Source organism: Poecilia formosa, unplaced genomic scaffold (assembly GCF_000485575.1).
Source record: "Poecilia formosa unplaced genomic scaffold, Poecilia_formosa-5.1.2 Scaffold485, whole genome shotgun sequence".
NCBI classification, from domain to species: Eukaryota; Metazoa; Chordata; class Actinopteri; order Cyprinodontiformes; family Poeciliidae; genus Poecilia; species Poecilia formosa.
In genome coordinates this window covers 215,442-238,754 of record NW_006800424.1, presented here as the reverse complement: position 1 = coordinate 238,754, position 23,313 = coordinate 215,442, and the positions used below count along the sequence as shown (strand labels likewise).

At 41.5% G+C, this 23,313-nt stretch overlaps 1 protein-coding gene across 8 annotated transcripts in view; it reads right to left on the bottom strand.

Annotated features, from left to right (window-relative positions):
- The window catches only part of uvssa (UV-stimulated scaffold protein A), a 43,470-nt gene that overhangs the window by 2,191 nt on the left and 17,966 nt on the right, over positions 1 to 23,313 (bottom strand). For 3 of the 8 annotated variants that reach the window (XM_007578622.2, XM_016664430.1, XM_016664425.1), the window contains exons 9-13: positions 14,360 to 14,471; positions 9,243 to 9,450; positions 8,982 to 9,122; positions 8,182 to 8,365; positions 7,988 to 8,108 (exon numbers count right to left, since the gene is read on the bottom strand). In XM_007578622.2, coding sequence (XP_007578684.1) covers positions 7,988 to 8,108; positions 8,182 to 8,365; positions 8,982 to 9,122; positions 9,243 to 9,450; positions 14,360 to 14,471 — 766 coding nt within the window. The remainder of the gene's footprint in view (positions 1 to 7,987; positions 8,109 to 8,181; positions 8,366 to 8,981; positions 9,123 to 9,242; positions 9,451 to 14,359; positions 14,472 to 23,313) is intronic. The other 5 variants (XM_007578624.2, XM_016664428.1, XM_016664426.1 and 2 more) reach the window with 5 other exon arrangements.

Genomic DNA, 23,313 nt, shown 5'->3' with positions numbered 1-23,313 from the left:
TGCAGTAATTCAAAGTAATTACACTGTGATTGTGATGGGATTGAGGTCTGCTCACTGGTCTGTCAAAACATTGACCTCAGCTCATCAGCTGTATGACCCTGGGTCTGACTGGATCTTCAACTATTCCTCACACACACGCACACACACACACACACACACACACACAAAGGCGAATGTAATTGAGTTTAAGTGAGTAGTTGCTAGTAAAAGAGGGGCTGCAACATACAATCGTTCAGTTTGTATGCTGGTTTTTGTTGCTCGGGTCTAAGAGAAAAAGCAACAAAAACAAAAGGTCAGATGTGAGATGAGAGGGTAAAGGAGAAGAAATACGTAGAAAGGAAAGCGAGCCTATGAATTCAATCAGAACTGCAGCAGGGCTCTTTTCTCTGTCAACACCTTTTAGCCCATCCAGATGGGGCCTGCGGGGGTTAGGGCAGGGGCCAGCCCACACACTCATACTCTGAGGTATCTGGGGTCTTTGGTTGGTTCATCTCTAAGCTACGCTCTGCTAAGCACAGGGGCCCTGCCTGTCTGTGTGTGGGAGAATAAATCCAGACCATCCCAGTGTAGCGGCGCATCCATTCCTCTCATCTCTGTCAGCTGGTCAGCTTCATGGATCCGACAGGCATATCAGTGCCTGTCGTCTGTTAAGGTTGAAATAGACGGCAGCCAAGATCGTTAACATCCCAGCCTGAAATCTGTTTGTTTAAAATGTATCCTGTAAAACAAACCTTTCCTCATGAACCTGAACAGCTTTTACAACCTGTTTCAGAGCCGTCTACACAGTAAAATACCCGAAGCAGCACATTTCAGCATAAAAGCTCCTGGGATCAGCTGGAACCAGACAATACTCTTTGGTGTGGATGCCGTTACTGAATGCAGAAGACGAAAACATTTTCAGTCTCACAGGAAGTAGATGGGTAAGATTTTGTTTTAAGAGTAATGAATTTTCTAAATTTTCTAGAACCAATTAAATGGTTTCATTCACTTCCTCCATTACATTCCGCCAAACTACATCCCTATATTGCTGTGTTTCAGATGACGTAGCACCGACGTTACCCAATGCACATGGAGGGCCAGAAGTAAATTCAGCCTATTTATTTCTGTTGATCCAGCATCAAAATGTCTAAAGTCCGAGTCCTTTACGGGTGCTCCAACCATTCAAATAAAGAAAAAGATAAACGTTTTTTTTGTGTTTCGAAGGTAGTTGGTCACAAGCGAGTTAATTTTAAAAAACTTACTGAAAAAAGAGGAGAAAAGTGGATCAATAATCTACAGCTAAAAGCAGGAGGTGCGGAAACTAACAATGCCAGAGTTTGCAGCACCACTTTCTAACAGGAAACAATCGCATCATTTAAATTGTATTTTCAGATATTTTATTGGACAGTTGCTTAGAAAGACGAGCATTCATATCCTCCTGACTACCAGGAAAAAATGTTGTCCAATCACCATTTTTTTAAAATCCCACAGTGTTTGTAAGGTAATAAAAGGTTTTATGCACTTACTTTGTCTCTTCCCATAAAATGTGTTATTACTGATAAATGCCATTTTTATGAATTAGAAAAAGGAAGGTACAAAAGTCCCACCCCTTCACATCTGGCATTATTGAAAAGCCCTAAATGTCCTCTCCAGATACCAAAAGGAATCAATTCAATACAGTGCAGGGGGTGGGAGATATTCAAGTTTAGAAATATCCTCTACAGAGGACAAAAATGAACTGCTGGTAGTCAGGAGAGGATATGTAAGGTAAGATATATTATTTTTATGCCCTAGTGTGGTTGTCTTCAGAGTGCTAATGTTGTTAGCAGCTAGTTCAGTGTCGAGTCACAGACAGAAAATATAATGTTTATTCAGTGGGACTTGAATGGTAAAAAATAAAAATAAAAAAGCTAAATAAATTAAATATAACATATCCAGCCATACAGTCACCATGAGAGGTTACTATTCCCCCACATGCTTCGTGTCTGGCCATGGGGTTTCTGTAGATCAGTGCAAATCCAGCCTCCTACAGCGACTCAACATTAACGTACAACTCCAGCATGAATTTGGGTTTACAGAAGCTAAATAAATTATTTACCAGGAAATTCAAGCTCATAAAATAACATGGGTTAGTTCGTTGTTAGCGATAACATCCTTATCATAGACTAAAATTACTTAGAAGGTAAGGTAAGGTAATTTTATTTATATAGCACATTTTCAGCAACAAGGCAATTCAAGGCAATGTTTCCTTTTAACATGAGTTAAAAGGAAATACAAACAAAATAACAAACCAAAGGAAAAGAGGAAAGGATACATTAGGGCAGATGGCAACATTCAGACAAAACAAAGGAGCAAAACAAAGACATGAGTGAAGGCGGTGATGTCAAAGGGCCATGAAGCCAGGTAGCTGTGGTCCCTGGCATAGTCCGACAGAGGTGTTTGTTATCGAGGAATTATGTCCTTGGGAGCGCTCAGCTCCACAGCTCCATGGAAACAGGAGGGGATGAGGGGGGAAGGAGCGTTGTGTTTACATATCTTCAAGGAGATTAGAGATATGCAGCCCTTCCAAAGCAACATGGGGAAAGCCAATTCAGAAACAAAATGTCTTAGGTCGGGAAGATTATAAATTTCAATCTTCCCTAAAGTCTCTCCGATACATCTCAGTTCCCAATCATCCAAATTAGTTTGGTCATTCCACTGAGCCGAAACTAGCAACTTCTCCAAGATCGATTACATCCGGTTAGTGAGTTTTAGAGCCCTCATCTCTGTCCACACCAACAGTCTCAGTGTTTGCTAGTTCGGACAAGTCCGTCACAAATTTGTCGATAATCCAGGAATCCACAAGCTCCAAACAGCAAAAATCCTGTTATCATAAATAAATCCAGGGTGAATCCTGCCGGGTGTGTCCCCGCAGGACAAGAGGGCTCTCCTGTGCCCAGACTTCTTGTCGAAAATTTGATCAACTGCATTGAGAGATCGGTTGACCAGATCCACAATTTGTAGATTTGGATGATGTGCAAAGAAAGGCTCCAAAAATATAGGAAAAGACAGGACAAAAACAGAGCAAGCAGGGCAGACAAGGGCAGGAAGGGAGCAGAGGAAAAAAGCGTCCGCCTTCAGCGAGAGCAAGAGAGAAAGCACAATTCACTACGCACCTGGCAGAAACAAGTCGACAGCCATCTAGTGCTGCTTTTGAACCTAAATGCTTGACCCAATTTGAAACTAAATGATTGTATTCTCCAGGCTTTTGAAAGCATTCTGCTGGCTCATTGTATAATATGAACCCTGCAGCTCCAGGTAGTCAGTTATGTTGATCGCCTCGATGCGGGTAAATCCTCAAGATTATAAGAGAAGTCTTTTTTTACCGAGATAAAACAGATCATATCCTAAATATACGCAGATTTTTTTGAGATACCTCAGCTGTTCCAGCCTATTTAGGGCATTAGCGTACTGTTGTGATCAACTTTGCTTTGTTTTGAACCTGAGAAATCCCCTTCTGGTCCTCCATCTGAATTTTGTGCGTCATCTGGGTCACGTGACTGAAACCCAGCAATAGGAAGACTGCAATTCTAAAACAGAAAATCAACATCATCGTTCACAAGTCGGCTGAAATTCAAACGGAGAAATCCAGCTCAATGGGAGAAATCCCAGATGGAGCACTGAAGGGTGATGAGAATCGACCAGAATTTCACAGCAAGGCATCAGCCATGCTAGTATTACAGCAAAGTCGTTCCGTTTTATCCTTTTGAGTTTTCAACCTCAGTTTATCACTGATTAACCTTCATTTGGTTTTGAAAATGTCAGTTAAGGTAATGATGTGTTCAATTTGAACTTAGTGCTTTCTAGTTGCAGAGTTAAAAAACTAGTGTTGTGATTTGTTGGGGTGCTAACTACTATTAGCACCACAAGCTAATAATATTTTTCTCTTTATGACTTCAAACAATAAAATCCCAGAGTTGCAAATCACTAAGAGTGCAAATAATTTAATAGGTAATTGTCAGAAGCCCTAAAATAATTTACACCTTTTCCTTTTACTGTTATAAACTTGACAGTCATCATGGATGCTAAACCTGGAGCTTCTCTGTAAAGTCCCAGTAGTAACTATCTGGAAGACAGTCTTGCTTTTTGTATTTCTTCATTGAAAGTGACCAGTGTCATACATTCACTCAAAGTAAAACTTCCCTACTGAGAAAAAAAAATCCATTCTATGCCTTAGCTTGAAAGTATCCTTGTCTAGTTTCAAGCTAGCTAAGGCTAGGTTTCATCTCTTTCAATGTTAACTCCAAATTATTTAATCAATGTTTTAAAATAACTGTAAGATCCTCTTACAATTACAATTGTTAGGTTTCTCTAACATCTCTACTGCCCCATATTTTCTCCAGGTATTTGTAAATATTTCCACCTATTGCTTCTCATTGTGTATCTATAATAATATGGAGTTTTTTTGTCACTTTCTTCTGATTATCTTCTGACTCTGTAACACATGTGGAGAACCGTTTTTTTTCCAGATTTGTTTCCTCAAATAAGTTTGTTTTTAGGTAATTAACACACTGGCTGATTAACAGAGGTGTGTACACTGTTCAGAACCACATTCAGATCATGCTAGGCCTAGCTTTCTCAGTAACTAGCCATAACCTGCTAATCTGTGGCCTTATTTCAACTTTATACATCTTTATTTCACTTTAAATTATATTTGTATTAAGTGATTGTATAACACCATATGTCAGACAGTTAATAGTTTCAGTTTCCCTTTGTTCCTGTTAAATTAATTCCTAATCAGTGCCTGCGGCTGCTAGCTTGTCCTGTTGTCGCTCTGAGGTCACCAGGAGTTTTCCTCTGATGGTTTTCACCACCTGCTTTGATTCATCTGTCACCACAGAGCCTCCACAGCAACATCAACAGGTTCTCCATATTCCTTATTGAGCTTTACTTTGGGAAACAAGGGTTAGGGAAAATTCACATTACACCACACAAGCTCCAACCAATATTGGCATCTGTGTTTGACTGGACGCTTTAAAGATCTAAGAATCAGCCTGAAAGAGTCAGTATGTGTCCACGTTACGCACCAACTATCACCTTTCTTCTAAATATATGCAGTAATTAAATGCAGCAGAGCCCAGAACAGTTTCTAACAGAGAAACACAGTGTGACACACTAAGAAACATCTAAAACGTCTAAATCTATGATCTATGATAACCAAGCTGTTTAGGTCAATGCTGTGTCAGACTGGTGGAAGTGGACTGTAGTAATAAAGAACTCTTAGAGTTTTATGGCGGCTTCTTCTCCAGCGCCAGTGGAACTGTTGTTCCCAAATGTCCAAGATGGGCACACTTCTGCTAATCCACAAACGGGCTAATTCGGGAACCAACTCTTCATTTAGTGTTGTAGCATTTTTGCCAACTTTGAAAACATGTAGTGCACTTGACATCCCTTAAATTCATTTTTCTGGATAAGTTCTAATTTACTCGGCTGGTTTGCAAACTCTGAGTTGAATAAAGTTCGACATCTCTGTTGAAGTTTTAGTTGCTTATTTGCCTGTGATGATTTCTTCGACTAGCTACATGTTTATATTCAGGCTCTTATTTTGAAGTAGGTAAAGACTTTTCAGTTTCTTTTTGTCTCCTCATGTTCTCCACCCATGATGCAGTGCAGCAAATTACGTTTATTCTGTACCCAGAATGCACTTCTACAATAAAATACCATGTAGGTATTTAGCAGGAGCTAAAGAACTAATGTTTATGATTAGTGTTTAGTAAACTAATTATGATTAGTGTTTAGTAAACTAACTGTTTAGTCTAACTGAAGACTTTCCAATATCAAGTTCCAGTAATTAATAGTCACCATGTTATTTTTTTCCCCCAAGTAACTCTGATAACATTTAGATTGATTTTACTGTTTGTTATAAGCGTTATATAATTGTACCATTATCTTTTAAATTTGATTCAAAGTTATCAGAAAATGTTTGATTAACTCAACTGGAAACCTATAACTGATGTTTAAGGTTTCACGTTCTCCACCCATGATGCACTGCAGAGGGAACCATTTTCCACAGCAGAGGGAAATAAAAACAGAAATAAACGCTGCTTTTATGCTTTGTGTTGCATGATTGTGGCACAATTACATTACATTACATGGTGTTAGGCAGCGTTGCCAACTCTCACTTTATTGGAGTGAGACTTGAGTTTTCTTCTATTTATCTAAACAGCTCAACATAGTGCAGTCGCTCTAACATCAGTAGAGTTTTGTACAAAACTTTGCTTTCCACAACATTAAATTTAAGTATTAACCATCTAAGTAGATTACACACATTACTCTGTCTGAAATCAACAGTGTTGCTTTAGTTTCAGCATTCAGACTTCCTGAAACCAAGCAAAACTATTGATTCTTTATTTTCTGTGCAACTGTTTACTGGATCTTTCAGTGACCTTAAATATGAACAGGACAAACCTGGAGAGTTTGATTTCTTGTTTTATAAGATGAGCAGCTCTCAGAGCTGCTCATCTCATAAGACAAGAAAAATAGAAATAAAGAAGCCTAAAGACGCCAACACCTTCAGGACATGGATATAGACAGAGCAAGCTTCTGGGTGAAGTGACAGTGTTCAGGTGGGGTTGGTTGCTTCGGTCCTGATGGCACGCGGTTGGCTTGACCGGCCTGACCGTGTGTTTTCACGGTCAGGCCTGTGAAAACACACAGGCCTGACCGTGGCTCTTCTTCTGCAAATGAAGTTAGTCTGGGAACTGAGTAAAACATGACAGAGCTTTGCTTTGATTCTGAGCAGATTGTGTGTTGATCGCACTATGAATGCTGCAGCTGTGTGTGTGTGTGTGTGTGTGTGTGTGTGTGTGTGTGTGTGTGTGTGTGTGTGTGGAGTGTGTGTTCTGTATAAATTTGTGACCAAGGGAGCAGAGGCCAATGGTCCATCAGTTTCTGTCAGGCCACAGTCCCCTACTGTGAGATTGATTTGTGTGAGTGTGCGTGCATGTAGGTATATGTGCGAGATTGACTCACTGATCGATAGTGTAGTTGGTAACAAAAGATGCTATTTCACAACTCAATGGACTGCATGGCATGGCCAAACACACACACGCACGCACGCACACAAACACACGCACGCACGCGCGCACACACAGAGAGAGCTACCTGAGCTTTCTCTCTCTCTCTCTCTCTCTCACACACAGACACAAACACTACAACTCTAAACAGCAGAAAGTGGTAACATGCTGCTAAATATTAAATATGGGTAAGATGAAGCCTCATCTGTTCGACTGAGACAGAAGACAAACGCCTCACCATCTCCAGCTGATGTTGCTTCAGAGAATGGATCATGGTTGAAAAAGTTTCCAACAATGAACTTTTTATAAAATGATCAAAATATTACTTTTTATTTCCCTTTAAGCTGTGCCACGTTTCTAAAGCTATGTTGAGCGTGTGGACTACGGAACAACCTACTAAAACTCCTAAGCCAATAAGAAGCTGCTTCATGTAATTTTGACTTTAGCTTGGTGCTGTGTATTGGACTGGATGAGTGAGGGAGGAATGTACACAACCAAAACAGCTTAGGACCTCTTCCTGGTTTGCTGGTCACACACTGATGTGGGATGTGCTTCTCATTCTGCTACAAGCATTAGTCAAATGTTGGTCACATCAACACCAGAGCCACGTCGAGTTCAGGTGTGTGGCAGTGGTCTCTGGTAAACAATGCAGTGGGGGTCAGGATGGAGTCTGGCCCTTAGAGGAGAGATATGTGGTTGGTTGCCATTGGTTACAGAATCTCATCGGGACTTTGTCCTGCACTTATTCTTAGGAAAAGTGAACAGAATTTTAGCAAGAAGAGGGTAAAAGAAACCTTCTGGAAATCCTGAAAAGGTTCTGTTAAGGTTTAGGAAAGCCAGACAGAATCAGAAGGTGAGCAGGAACCTATCAGACATCTTTGTTGAAATAAACTCTGACAACAATCCCACCGATGTCAAATTCTGGATTCTGTTTAGTTCATCTCCTCTCTCACCAGGCTGCTGCTGCTCTCTCTTCCTCCGTTCCTCCTGCTCCTGCTCCTCCCTCTGCCGGTCCTCCTCTCTGCAGGGCCGTCCCTCCTGGTCGCGGGGGACGATCAGGCCATGGAAAGGGCACTGAGGGCAGACAGCAGCAGGTCAGGACGGTCGCAGAGCGCTTTATGAAACTGAAACCAGTCAGTTTTGGTACCTTAACGCGGTCCTGCCGCTGACACAGAGTGCCGTTGCCCAGCGGGGCTCTGCAGAAATGGCTGACGGGCACAAAGTTCCCTGGGAAGGAGATGCATCTGCTCTTACTCTGCGCCAACAGGTCCTGGTTCTCCACCTCCTCCTCCACCTCTGCAGGAACCCAGAACTGGTGCTGAGAGGCTGACCTGCCACAGGAAACAACACACAGAATTACAGCATTAGACCCTCAAATGAGTAGGGAGAAATGAAACACTTAAAAAATAACAATAGCCAAGTATGGACATCTGAAAAGTCTGTTTGGACGGTGTTATCTGTTGGTTGTATAAAAAGTATCAGGAGTTCATGCTTTGCAGCCTGTTAGACTGAGTCTCAGTGCAGTAGAATGGAGAAAATATGGATTTAATACAACTGATATCATCACAACGTTCAACTAAAATATGATCATTGCACGATTTCCTAACATCTGCAGCCTATTTATTCCCCTTTTTCTTAGGAAGTATCCTAAGAATTGGATCTGAAAACATTAGATTTTACACTGTAAAAAAAAATCTCTAATTTACAGTAAAATACCATCTGTGGTGGTGGTCAGAATTTACTGTATCAGTACAGTAAAACTTTACTTAGATTTTTTTTCTTGTGGGGGGGAAAAATGTCATTTTCCTAACAGTTCACACATTGCAGTTTACAGTTGAAGTAGAAAAAGTTCAAGTGGTGTGAACACTACTGTATATGGTACAGTCACGTGCACGACTGCGTCCAAAACTACTCATGCCCACTTGTGGAAATGTGTTTGTGTATTACTTGAGAATCTTGCCAGCGTTGGGCTGCTCCTGGCCCCAGTAGTACAGATCCAAACCAAAAGGAACAACTGGAGCTTCAGCAGCATCCTGTGCTGAGTCTGGCTGAGATGAACCAGGGCCAGTAGTGCTGCTGCTGCTGCTGCTAAAGACAAGATGTATGGAGGAGAGTTTAACCATAATTTGAAGCTTAAACAGTGGAGGTGAAACAAGTGATAAGAATGAAGGGAAATGTCTGAAGGAGGAGAGTCAGGGGAGAAGTCACCACATGGATTCTGGAAGCAGGATCTGCTGTCTGAAGACACGCAGTGTGGCTGCAGCAGAAGTTGGATCCTGCTGATCCTCTAGGAGCCTCCTCATCCTCCTGGAAGAGGAAAATGAGCTGGATGGAAGAGGGGAAGCTGGAGGTCTTCTGACTGGGAGAGTTTTGGGTGCGAATGCTGCAGTTGAGGTGGAAGGAGCGGAATCCAGACCTAAACGAAGGGTATGTGGTTCAGCATTACGTCAGTTTCTCTTAGAGACATACCAGAAGCTTCACCAACATATTCATGCACTAAAACATTAACCCGGTTATGGAGAATTACATAAAAAGTGCACCAGTACCCAAAAAACTATATATAAAAAAAGTATGGCTTTACAGTCATGTGTTAAGACTGAACAGCAAAGGACTGAACACACAACCCTGAGGGACTGGGGTACTCAATACAGTTGGGAATGTTTTTCAAAGCCAGGCTGAATGTGGTCTCTTAGTCAGGAACTTCAAAATTCAGAGTCAGGAAGCAGATCTTTCTCTATTAGGTCTCTCCCATACTTCATCTGAAGCCCCAAAATCAGCTCTCACTGTCGTAGTCGTGTGATGAACATTGTGTCATCTTGTTGGCAGGGAGGCGTCCTCCTCCCCTTCTCTATACCAGCAGCCACGGGTCAATTACTTTGTATGGAGCTCTATGTGATGTGTTGTGTGATTGGCCAGACATTTGTAGGTGTGTTTTGTGCAGAAATGTGCTCAGACAGATATGTCGCTTCAACTCCTTTGTTTTCACTATCCAGTTTTTGAGAAGCATTTGTCAGACATGGTGAGGTACAACGCTGTCTGCATATTTATGCAGACAGCGTTGTACTGCGTGCGATACGTAACCTGTTCAGTTTAACACAACCTCTGATCAGGAATATTCATGCGTCACATGAGCACCTGGTTCATCAGAGACGGGTTATTGTTTTCTAAATGAGGTGGAAGCTAATGGTCAAAAGTCAATGCACATTACACCTGCTAAAATCACAGTGCCTTCTAGTGGCCTGGCCTGACAACTACAGCTGACTCAAGGTGGTCTGGTGGTGATCTCGTCTAAACGTGGAACTTTTCCCCAATCAACATCCAAAAATTCGGGCACTCTGTGTGTGTATGGCTGTCTGTCTTGTGTGTCTATATGTTATAGTCTTGTGACCGATTAGCAAAACCCAAAATACATTTTCATAAGGTTCCAATGTATTCATAATCAGAATAAAAGTTGCAAAATAGCATAGTGTTTGTTACAGAACATGGTTTATTTTTACACAGTTTACACTAGAAAGTTATAGCAAACACAGCATATATGTCAATGGTTAAGAGACTATTATCCCCACCTCACGTGTCCTTAACCCCCTCCCCATTCTCTTGCTGTCAGAGGGTAAAATACACACTCAATCTGCTCCTTTAAGAGCACCGAATGGCATGGCTTTGACTGGATGTTGTGGATGTTAAGATGCACAGATCAATGTAGGAAATGTGTATTGTATGTGTGTGGGTATGTGTGTTTGCAAGAAGGTTGTTGAAGAAAAAAATGTGGAACACAGGGGAGTGGGGAGCGGTGTTACCACAGCTCAAGAAAAAGCTGGTGGAAAAGCAAAAAGAAGTATTGATCTTCCAGGGTTAAGCAGGGCCTGTAATTAAAATGTTAATTTGAGAAAGAGAGTTAGTGTCCTGACAGCAGAGGGAGGGATAAGAGACCTGATAACCAGAAAGACAGAACAGAAAGGAAGGTAGAGAGAGAGAGAAAGAGAAGGAGGAATATTGAGACAAGAATGAAATTTGAAAATATACTTACTTATAAAGTAATAAAGACAGAGATGAAAGCAATTAACACACTGATATAAGAAGCAGAACAATATTAAAGTGAGGATAATAATAAACTCAGAAAACAGCAGCATGTTCACCCTCAGAGGTCTGAGAGCTCCACTATGTTCTCGTGACTGAATATCAACACAGAAATGTCAAAATGTAAACTGCACCAGAGTTGCTGCTGTGGGTTTCTGCTGCAGAGTTATGGAAAACAAAACAGAACAGCACTTCAGTGATAATGTGGCAAAGCATGTGGTACCAAGAGGGGAGTCATTACAGAGGTAGCCTCAGATTTGGGCTTCTTTGATTCTCATATGGGGTTCCTCAAAGCCTCATTATTGGACCAAGATCAGACTGTAGCCTTACAGCCTCTCTTTCCATGTCCATGTGACACACAATTTCATATTTCAACAACAAAGGCACAGTCCATAACAGTCATAGAGTCTGCAATATGACAGCGGAAGTGTTAGGAATACCTTCATCAGTTTAGTCCCAAAAATCTAAAGGACAAGAAAAGCACTGCTACTGACACAGAAACCTAAAGGGTAACACACACCAGCAGCGTCTGATGTGTGTCAAAGAACATGCCCGTATATCTTTCTATCAAACCCCCACCTGCCAAGAGCACAATGTCCAGCTTTGCTTTTTGGTTCGACTCTTTCGTCACCAAAACAGAATGCAGCAGAAACCTAAACACTGCAGTCAAAGCCTCAATCCGTCTGTCCATCTCCCACTTCATCCCACCGTCACAGCTAGATAATGAAATTCCTTCGCATAAGGCAGAGACTGATCCTTAAATCAATGGGGGCAGTCCACCGTTTTTCTGGCGAGATCCATGGCCTCAGGTTGGTCTGAAGTCAAACAGTCAAGATGAGGTCATGTGGTTGCTGGTTGTTTGTTTTCGCAATAACCCTGCATGGTCCACAAGACACACCAAGCCGAGAGGTCCAACTGTATGCGCTTCTTCATGGTCTCTGACCATTGCTCCTCAAAACTGGGGCTGTTTTCCACACAAACACACCCATAAAAATTTGACCCATCAGACAATAGTTTCCCATTCAAGTAGAGTCGGGATGTTCACTCGGATGGCTGTGACAAGATTTTTGTCAAGTAACTGTGACAATGAGAACTGATTTTGGCATGTCGGCCTGATCATGAGGGCCTTTTATCGGACTTTTTCTACTCCAGTGCATGCTGTAGGTCATGACCTGGAGATACCAACAGAAACACATCATCTGCAAAAGGAAAGACGAGAAACGGATATTCTCTCCTCTCCGTGACTACACCCTGACATCCTGCCCACCAACACCACAATCAGGACTGGTGACGATAGGACAGTCCTACATTAACTAGGCTAAGTTACTGTATTGGTGTCTTCATTGGCACTAGTAACAACAACAAAATATAACAGGTGGCTACAGGTTTTTCAAAATGCTGGTCATGGCCAGCAGCAAAATGAAACCATAATAAAACTGACTGGGTTTTTGTCAATACTTTTTCAAAGCAATGGACTTATGAGCTACACAAATAACTATATTTTGTCCTGGATAAAAAAGTTTAATGAACAAACTATAGTTTTTATTTAAAAAAAACACTGACAAAAGCAAAACTCATGATGGACCTAAAAGATTTTTCATAACTACATATAATGAATAGGCAACAACAGAAAGGACCATTCCTTGTTATTCAAGCAAAACAGCAGCAGGATGGCATGTGAGAGAGAGTGTGAGAGTGGGTGGTACAATTAGGTGCAGGGCTAATAGGGGCTCATTAAAGAGGTTGCATTGTTAATTTGGTATGGCCCCTCTAGATCATTACCTCACCCCACTAATCACACCGACACAGACACATAGACACAGCTGCTTTGGGCCCAGCAGATACAATCTAATTACTCTGGCTTCTAATTGATTAGTAATGGAAGGAGAAGGAAGTGGAGAAGGGCGGGATCGCAGGTAAAGTAAAGCCTCGACTTGAAAGGAATGATTCGCTGAAAAGGAGAGGAGTGTTTGCCATAGATCGAAGGTCATCTGCCCCAGGCCAAAACAACATGGCTGACCCAGCAATAACTGTAATGCCATGCCATTAACACAGACATATATATAAAAGCCTCATAATTGAAAACATACAGGTTTCCATACAACCCATGTGAATGATGGTTCAATATGGCTGACACTGCAGCACTACAGTGTTTCCTGTTGCCTGGAGCTTCTACCTCCTTTCTAAGAGAAATAGTAAAGACACTCCAACATCACCTCATACTAAGAAACAGCATGTTGTTCTAGCGCTGACATAGCAATTACATAAATACGCACTTGGTTATTGACCTGAACACATGACCTCTTACCTAGTATGTTGCCTGGAGGCTGAACATACTCCATACAGATCAGGTTGCTGTGAAGGTGTATTCTGTATATCGGTATTGTTCCGATAAACCTGGGCCAATATTAACAACTGAAACTTGTTGCAGTTTGTTTCTGGAGGGGAATGGGAAGATGTTGGTCATGTATTATCTGTTTGGTCGTGTTACAGTTATACTGATGCAACAAAGGATTGTGGGTGTTAAACTGAAGCAGAGAAGCAGTGGTGGTCATTTTTATTCAGGTGTCAAAAGAGTAGTGAAATAGACATAAAATCTGAAATCTATCAGTTACAGGCCATAACAGCAATATTAATATTGGTTTCTGATATCAGCCCAAATTTTCACATCAGTGCATCTGTAAAATAAATGTTTAGAAAATCTGTTTTAGAGTTACTCCTTTGTTCTGCTGTCTAACCTCGGTTCTTTTGCTCATTTGTATGTCTGCTGGTCTCATTAGTTGAAGGAAAACAAAACATCAAAAATATCAAATCTTTGTCTTGATTGTACCTTGACTGACTATGGATTAACACTGGTCGTTATGGCTAACGATGGCATATTATGTGATGTGCATTGTCCCTCTTGACATTTAAAAACAACAACAATATTCAAAAAGTGATTAAAATATTAAAACATGGTATGAGGTTTCTGGCTAGAAGAAGTTGTCCTTTATTTGTATGGTTAATTGTGATTATGAGGCCATAGAGCTGCTTTGTCCCTGGTTTTCAGACACTTGTGCTGAAACGCACTTAAACTTTTTACCTGCTCTCTGTCAGCTGCCTCTTTGAAGCTTGACTGAGTGTTTGTTTACCGACCGTGTAAAGATCTGAGCAGATTAAGGCAGCTTTAGATCTCCTTTTGTAGCTGCCCCTCAGTGTTTATGCACGTGTGTGAGGATCAGTGTGTGTGTTTGTACTGGTAAACTGACCATACTCTGCTCGGAGATGCTCAGGAATGTGTGGCTCGTATCCTTCTTTCTCTGGAACCTCTTCAAACTCGTCTTCATCATCGTCCTCCTCTCCGTCTGAGGTAGCCTTCATCTGAAGAAGAGAAAGAAACAGTGGTTTTCAACCTTTCAAAGACGAAACAAAAAATGCTGCCATACAAAAGGAAAACTGTGTAGTGTACATCAGTGTAACAATGCCCACATATCAGTAACTTAGCTTCTTACCACTGACTTTGCCAGGTACAGTATAGCATGTTTCAGAGAACTGAAGTGGTAATGTAAGAATTATGGATATTTAATATGAAGTCTAGATCAGTAAACTCAAATTCTGAACTAGATAAGATATCCATACACATATTACTGATCTGTTACTGATAGTAAGAGATGTTTTATTCATATTTATACCTGTACATGTTTAGCTTTTACAGTTTATCTCTTTTCTTTAATCCACACAGGGTCAGAATGTACATCCACTGATCCCTCAGCAGGATACAGATACGCAGCATTCTTTTTGCAGCCTTCAACAAACTTCTGACTAAATATTGGAGCTCTCTTCTTAATAGAACTTGACCAATCCTTATTGTACAATAATCACTGGGGATTCTAAAGCAATCCCCCAAAACAGAAGCAGTCTTATCAGTTTATAAGGGTGCACAGATAAATCAGCCCCGATTTTCCTTCATCGAGGGAGATCTCATCTACCTCTGTAAAGGTCTGAAAATCAGCTCCTGCCAACATTTGCTCTGCCATGAGACAGACAGACAGAAAGACAGATTGACAGACTGCCCACCAGGTTATGCATGCTGTTAACAAGAGTTATCCCACTGTAGCCAAATTAGGGACTCTTTTCCTATATTTAGCAACTTTACAAACAAAGAAAACGGTATTGACCAAATCAGAACCTTAAGGTCAGGCTTTTTAAAGATTGGTCAGACAACTACAGTTGGTGCACCCTTATCAAAGTACATTCAAAGAAGTTGATATTAATGTTAAAACAAATCCAATGTCCGATTTGTATTTGAGATGTTGGACTGTAAGCTCAGTGCTGGTTGTGTAAAGATGGAGGGTTTCCTCCTTCAGAAAGCATGGAGCGGTGTAATGAAGGAGAGCAGTTTCAACCCGTTTCCAGCAGATCAATCCACCTCAGCCACCCTTAAAGCTCGCCGACTGACAATAAAATCTGTTACTGTAAGTGTGAGTTTTTATGGTAATGAATAACAACCCTGTGTGTCATTGATTTATTCTTCTTTAAACAGCCTCTGACTTCAGACAGACATGGTGGTCATTTCAGGAAGATTGGGCACAGTGAGGAAAATGCTCCAACTTTAACTTCTAAATACTCACAGCATCAAAAAAAGGAATAGAAATTCATGCTAAGCAGATGACACAGAGAGGACCGAACAAAAACAGGACATGTGATGTCTTTGTGTTAGAGGGGAGGAAACAGGAGGGCAGTAATGATGTCTGAATGTGGGTTTGATGATCAGCCATCAGCGCGGAGCTAAATTTATGGTTTTTAATTTCCTGGTGAGGTTGTTAGCCGATGGTTGGGCTACAATGCAGAACACAACACTCCTGTACAGAGAGAGGGTAATTTCCATTACACAAATGTGCGTGCATGTGTGGGTTTGGAGAGGGGTGTGGTTGCTGAGGATGCACACACATCACACACACAGACACACGCAAACACACGCACGCACACACACATACGCACGCACGCACACACACACACACACACACGCACACACACACACTCCAGCTCAGCAGCATCATAATCACGGTGATTAGTGTTATGAGGAGCAGTAAAACCTAACGTTAAACTAACATCTTATTCCCACGGGCCCCTTTATCATTCACTCATTTCATTTGTGTGTGCATGTGTGTGTATGTGTTACAGGGCTGCTGCGTTTCTGCAGATAAAAGACCATTAACATGTTTGAATTAGTTTACAAATGATGAATTTGTGAATGATGACTAAAAACACCCTCTTCCCCCCCCCCCCACACAAACACACACAAACGTTTGTGTGTGTGTGTAAACCTTACCTTTAACCTTTTCCTAACCCTAACCATAACATACCTAACCCTAACCCTATCCAAAACTCAATTCATACCTTAGCCCTAACTCTGACCCCTGACCCAAAAACAGGGTTTCCCCTTGTGGGGACCAGGCTCCGGACCCCACAAGGAGCAATTGGTCCCCACAACGTAGTATATGTCAGGAAAATCGTCCCCACAAGGTATTACAAACAAACGCGCACACACGCACAGCCAGACAGAGTCAGCTAACCATGTCACCAGCCTGGATCGGCTGCTCTCGAGGCGGCATGTAGAGAACAATTAAAACCGTTTATATTACAACACTTGCTGTTCGGTTAACAAGCAACTAAACAATTAAAGGCTAATTAGCACTCATTAACGCTCCCACAACACACACACTGAATGAGGTCTATGAGCCAGAGATATTATGATGTGTGAAGTGCGCACACACACGCACTTACACACCCTGTGTAATTCTCTGACAACTCTGTGCTTACTGTTCAGTTGTTCACTCATTTGGCAGGCTTGTCTGTAATTATCATTTGAGAACAAACATCATATATGATATATAACAATCTGCAGCTATCAGATTGGAACTGGAGGAAACTGCAGCTAATTACAGTCACTCCGGTTTGTAGAAAACTGCTGAAACAGCCCTTTACCATAGAGTTCCTTTCCTCTCCAAGTTGTCCTGGTATTAGCTTCGCCCATCTTCCCAATAACAGACCAGCTTCAGCACGCCACTGCAGGAGAATGTTCTCACAGCTTGTCGTTCCATCTGAGCAGGACAGCAGCTGCATTGCCTTTGGTCATAAATTTGTCCAAATTGGAATTACGAAAATAAATTTGCGTAATGAACACAAGCCAATTTTGGAAAAAGTAAAAGGTTTTTTTTCCCCATCATGACAATTTGCATACAGCAGCAAAGTATTTATTTGTCGGCACTGGTGTCCTTGGACAAGGTGCTACTGTCTCCATCAGAGCTCTCACAGAAGCACACACACTTCATCAGAAGTTTAGTTTGTCATTCAAAAGTGTTGAATCCACAGCTATTCTGTAAAACTGCTGACTCCAATTTCCACTAAACACCACCAACGTAGCCCACTGCAAACAGAGGACTTTTTTTAAAGAATGGCTCTCTTCTTTTAAGGTGAACCCTACATTTGTGGAATGGAGTGGTGCACCAATCGCAGTCTTCTGACTGATCATTGATCTTTAAAAAGCCTGATTCCAGTTTTGGTCGATAGTGATCCTTTTTTGTCTTAAAAGTCACTAGTTGGCAACAGTGGGACGACTATAGTTAACCACACATGCGGATGTGACCTTGGGGGTCAGTCCTCTCTCACAATACAGCAAAATTGTGAGAAAGGACTGACCCCCAGCAACAATGGTCTGCTGCTCCCTCTGCAGCAGACAATTGCAGAGGGAGATAGTATCTATTTCACATGTAAATATGGCCTGATCTTCTAAAGGAAATCAGGGCCAATTTCCACCCGCAGTGGACTGTAAACGGCTGCCCTACAGCAGAGGTTCCCAAACTGTGGGGCGCGCCCCTTAGAGGGGGCGCCGTTGCATTGCAGGGGCGTGGGGGAGCGGGAAGCCGTCTGGATGAAAAAAACAAAAACCAAAACATGAACACTGTATGCGCTGGGTTTTTACCTTAGAATGGCCAACTCTCAGTTATAACTATGTCAATTTGATACAATAGAGGCTTCCACACTTCCCATATTTGTGTCCTCTGTCACTTTTATCAGCAGTTAAAACTTTTTAATCCATTGTTAACATGTTGTAACCTGTTTTTCCGAGCCGCCTTTAAACGCAACATGAGCGCTATGACGCTCGGGCTGGGTTTACACCTGTGAAGGAGACCTGCTGCTGCTGTGTGGAGCTACGTAGGTTTGTGTTAGAATCACGGCAGCAAACCAGCAAAACGCAAAGAACTTTTCACAGTTTTTCCCTCCATACTAACCGACTGAGTTGAGTAAAGCTGTTGGATGCAGGTAATGTTAGCTAAAAGATGACTAGCTAATATCAATACAGAACCTTAAGCTTAACAAGTACCTTGTAGGCTACCGATGTTGGTGTCTATTTTCAGCTACGTACATTCATTTTGCCCCCAAAAAAGTCAGACCGAACGATTCTCGTCTGACACGGGCAGCTCAAAGAAGCAGACTCCATTTCTGCTGACTCAAACAACATCAATACAAATGATTTTTATTTCTGGAAAAAAAAGATGCTTAAGTGAATGAAAGTGAGGTTTGAGACACTGTGCCTCCGTCTTATTTATTCTCCTACAGAAAGAGCAGGCAAAGCTGTTAAACAACGTGTAACATTTTAAACACCAGAGCAAACTTTCTCCATTACTCCATGCCTCTGCAACAATTATTCATCCTCAGAGAGCAATGGATTCACTTCCAGCACACGTACAGAGCCATACACGCTGATATAGTCTCTATAGGTTTTGTGCTTGTCTACTTTAATCCCAGCTGGTTTATTCTACTCTGATCAATGACCTAAGACTAAGAAGTGATCACCCAGCTGAAGGAAAATCCTGCCCTAACATCATCCCTTTTCCCCTGCTTTCTGCCGCTTTGTCTCTAATTCACCCTAATTTAAGCCTGATAGCATCGAGTGCTGTCGCACGGCCTGGCAGAGCTGTAAGTCTTACAGCAGGATTAGCTTTCCTCCAGAAACATTTTGCTGACGGCCAGCGCAGCTAAAATATGGCCTCTATTCCCCCACATGGCTGTGCGAGGGGCTGCTTTGCATTTTAACGAAGCTTTGGTTTATTCTCCGGGACACGCGCGCGGGGAGAAAACCCCTCGCAGGAGATAAAAACTGCTGCTGTAAATGAAACTCAAGATTCAGCAGACAAATTAGAAGTGATGCTTTGGGTAAAGCAGAGCCATGAGTCACTATAATAGGAAAAGGACAGAACAAATATTGGTTACTCTAACATTAAAAACCAGGCCAGGTAGAAATAAAGAGTTCCAGAGTCCGGCTGAATAAATAAGAAAAGTTGTTAAAGTAAAACAAGATGGTGCGTTACTGTAATGGCAAAGATAAAATAGACCCTAAAAGGGAAAGTAAGGAATAGAGAAAGCCAATCAGATCTTCAGCAGAAAATTCTAAGAGATTTGCTGGAGTTCAGGGTTTGGACTCCACATTATGAATGGAGGAGAGGAGCTCCATAAGTGTTTGTGGTAAACACGAATTTCCCAACTTTGGTATGAACTGACACATACGTTTTCCTGAACTTTATTCAATTACTCTGATGTGCACAAGAAGCTGATACCAAATCAGCTTCTTGTTGAAGCGAGGTGTCCATGGATCATTAAAAAGTCTAAACATATATCTAAAATTAAGCCTTAAATCCAATGAAATAATGTAAGTTTGTTATAAATACGCTAACTACAGGTGTTAAATTTTGTTGTGACAGGACTATTTAATCGAGATTTATTTTTTGTGGAACTTTTCTGTCAGGTATAAGTTTGAGTTTTGCGTTATCAACTGAATTCTGTGTTTCAAGTCAGTTCTGGCAACTGGTAACCGGTGGTGGGAAGTAACGAAGTACAAGAACTTCGTTAAGTACAAGTACTTCGTTAAATAAGACATGCGCAGTGGTTTTCTATGAGCGGGAGAAGATGTCTGTCTAATCGTCAGTAATATAATAGCGCTGCATAAATCATAAGATATGGCGACATGTAAAATCAGCAGCGCTTCGCTTTCACAGACGGTGGGGACTTAGTCCAACTTTTAGCGTCACGTGGAAGGAAAGTTTAAAGAAAGGTAAGCTCCGTGGACGTGATGCTAAGCAAAGCTAGCTGTACAGAGACACATGTTGCATCTGCGATGAAAAAAAGTTGTCACTCATGCGCTGAATTATTGTGCGGAAGCGTTGACTGAGGTGTCGCATATATGGGACAATGCTGTGACCAAAGTCGGCTATATAGTGATATGACATTCAGGAGCGATCCAATTCTTCTGGATGGATCTTTACTAAGGTCGATCGGACTGAAGCCTCACTGAGAGACGTTCTGTGTTCTTGTAATGCTGTGCGTGCGTACACTGCAGTAGCTATTATTTTATTTCATAAAATATATATATATTTAATTGGCGAATAAATAAAACAACATAAGAATGCAGAGCATGTTCATTGCTCTTTGTTTTCGTCCCATCATGGTTGCAGACATTGTAGCAGGAGGGAGGATGAGTACAGTCACCTCCTTCTGCTTGGTTACTTCTTCCTTATTGCACCTCGGACAGTGTTCATAGTTGAGCGTTGTTTACCGTTAATTGCTATGTTTAATGGTGCAGACAGTTGTGGTTTCTGACATGGGCAGTATGGGCAACCATCCAGGGCATTATTTTTTTAGGGATGGCAGGAGACCTCTGTGGATTGTGGCACAGAAATGAAAGCAAAACAGAATGAAGAAGAGTTTGAATTGATACTGGTTAAATTTATTTCAGCTCTAAGTATTTAATATCTAGGTGTTTTTATGGGAATGTGGATCTTTCACATCAATTTGAGAAGCAATTTTGATAGGTGCACTTAATTTTATTGTGTCATGTAGCGCGGGGTGCTGGTCTTGGTCTTGATTTGGTCTCAGGTTCGGTGGTCTTGACTACAACTCTGCTACGTAGCTCCTTGGTTCCATGTCCTCCCCTGCCCACCCTTTCAGTTGGATTTCTTTAAAAATAAATGCCACTAGTGGCAAAAAAAGTGAAGTTCATGCTATGTTAGGACAGGAGACAAGATGTTTCCATCCCTGAAATTATGATGCATAGAATCACATATCTAAGTCTAAACTATGTTACAGAGTAAACAACATGCTTTATCTGTGGCATTGTTCATAAAAATGGCACATTTCTGATGTATTAAAATTAAATACGATCGGTTCACTTAATGATATTAGCGATTAGGTAATGCATTCAGCAAGCACTTTAACTTTTAATATTTAAGTATTTTTAAAAGCCAGGACTTTTTTACTTTTACTGAAGTAAAATGTTAATGTGGTACTTTTACTTTTACTTAAGTACATTTTTGTCTGTGTATTTGTACTTTTACTTAAGTACATTTTTTGAGTACTTTCTCCACCGCTGCTGGTAACTTGCTGCTAATATACCATTGACAGGCAGCTAGCTAGGTCTTTTTTTGCTGGGGGGCGGAGGGGTTGAGGTTGAGGGGCAATGAACAGCAGTGACAGGAAAACACAACACACCATAAGTGACACAAAATCTTTAGACTTTCTTGCCTTGCGACACCAGCCCATGTGTGCATGATGAATAACGAGCCCAAAATTTCACATGAGTAATGTCATCGGTTGCTTGGCTGGAGGAGAACAAGCGATTGTCGCCTCATGGTGGAAGTTCTATAGGAAATGAACGAAGAAAGAGCAAAGTCGCCTCTCATGTGTCAAGCCCTTTAAGAGCGTCTGTTCATTTGTCTTTGCCATTGGCTCACTTTTGTTGCCAGCCTGTTCCAGGGTAGGTGTATTCTGTGGATTTCAAGTTTGGCACTATGCTAAAGCTGTTGATAAGCTGTTGATATTGATAATTTCTTTTTGGTCTTCTATTTCATTCAAGGTGGATTTGAAAAAGTTTTAAGAAAGTCTTAAATTTGACTTGCTGAAATCTGCAGATATCCTGTCTCACAGGAGCGCCGTTTCTGCTCCACCTGGAACATCTGCTTAAAACTGCAGCATGTAATGTAAACAACAACAAAGATTTCACATATTAAAACTTTCGCTATGTCCAAACATGAGAGATAATTTATGAAAAATAATAATAATAATCGATCTCCTCTCCCTCCTCCTGTGCTCTGTGGAATTACTTCGCTCAGTCAGAAAATCAGAACCACCAAACCAACCAAAACTTTCTAAGAGCTATGCTCTTAGAAAGTTTTGATTCAGTAACTTAGGATTCTTTATTTTGATGCAACCTGCATTTGACTTTGAATGAATGTTTCCCTCTTTTACTAGACATTATTTGATACAGGCAGTGTTCTGAGACTTACTTGACTCATAATTTAGGGTACAGAGAACCTTACTGTTAAATGTTTAACTGGTTGCAGGTTTTTCAGTTGTTCTTTTGACTGAGTAGCTCAGGGGTGGGCAATCCTGGTCCTCAAGGGCCGGTGTCATGCAGCTCTTAGATGTCTCCCTGGTCCAAGATACTTGAATCCAATAACTGAATCACTTCCTAAGTGCAGTCAAGTTCTCCAGAATTCTGCTAATGACCTCATTATTTGATTCAGGTGTGTTGAAGTAGAGATGCATCGAAAAGTTGCAGGAAACCGGCCCTCGAGGCCTGGAGTTGCCCACCCCTGGAGTAGCTGCGGCATTGTGCCTGCAAGTATGTTGCATGTTTACATTAATTAGGTGAATTTATTACTAGATAATTTTTTAATTTTGCCAGATATCACATATAACTAACGCAAAAAATAAACAGTCAATCTAGGTGATCGGCAAAGATTGGTGATTGGCAAAGATTGGCCTTATGGGTGATCGGTATCAGAATCTGCAACAAAAAAACCTGATCGTTTTTTTTGCTGCCGATGAGGACAAGCCCCTACATGGGATGTACCACCGACAAATAACGGAAGTGGCTGATATCAGGAAATCCTACCAATGGCTGGAGAAAGCTGGACTCAAGGACAGCACAGAGAGGCATTCATCCTGGCTGCACAGGAACAGGCCCTAAACACCAGAGCAATAGAGGCTCAGATCTACCACACCAGACAAGACCCAAGGTGTAGGTTGTGCAAGGAGGCCCCTGAGACAGTCCAGCACATAACAGCAGGGTGCAAGATGCTGGCAGGGAAAGCATACATACAACATAACCAAGTGGCGGGCATAGTGTACAGAAACATCTGGGCAGAATATGGACTGGAAGCCC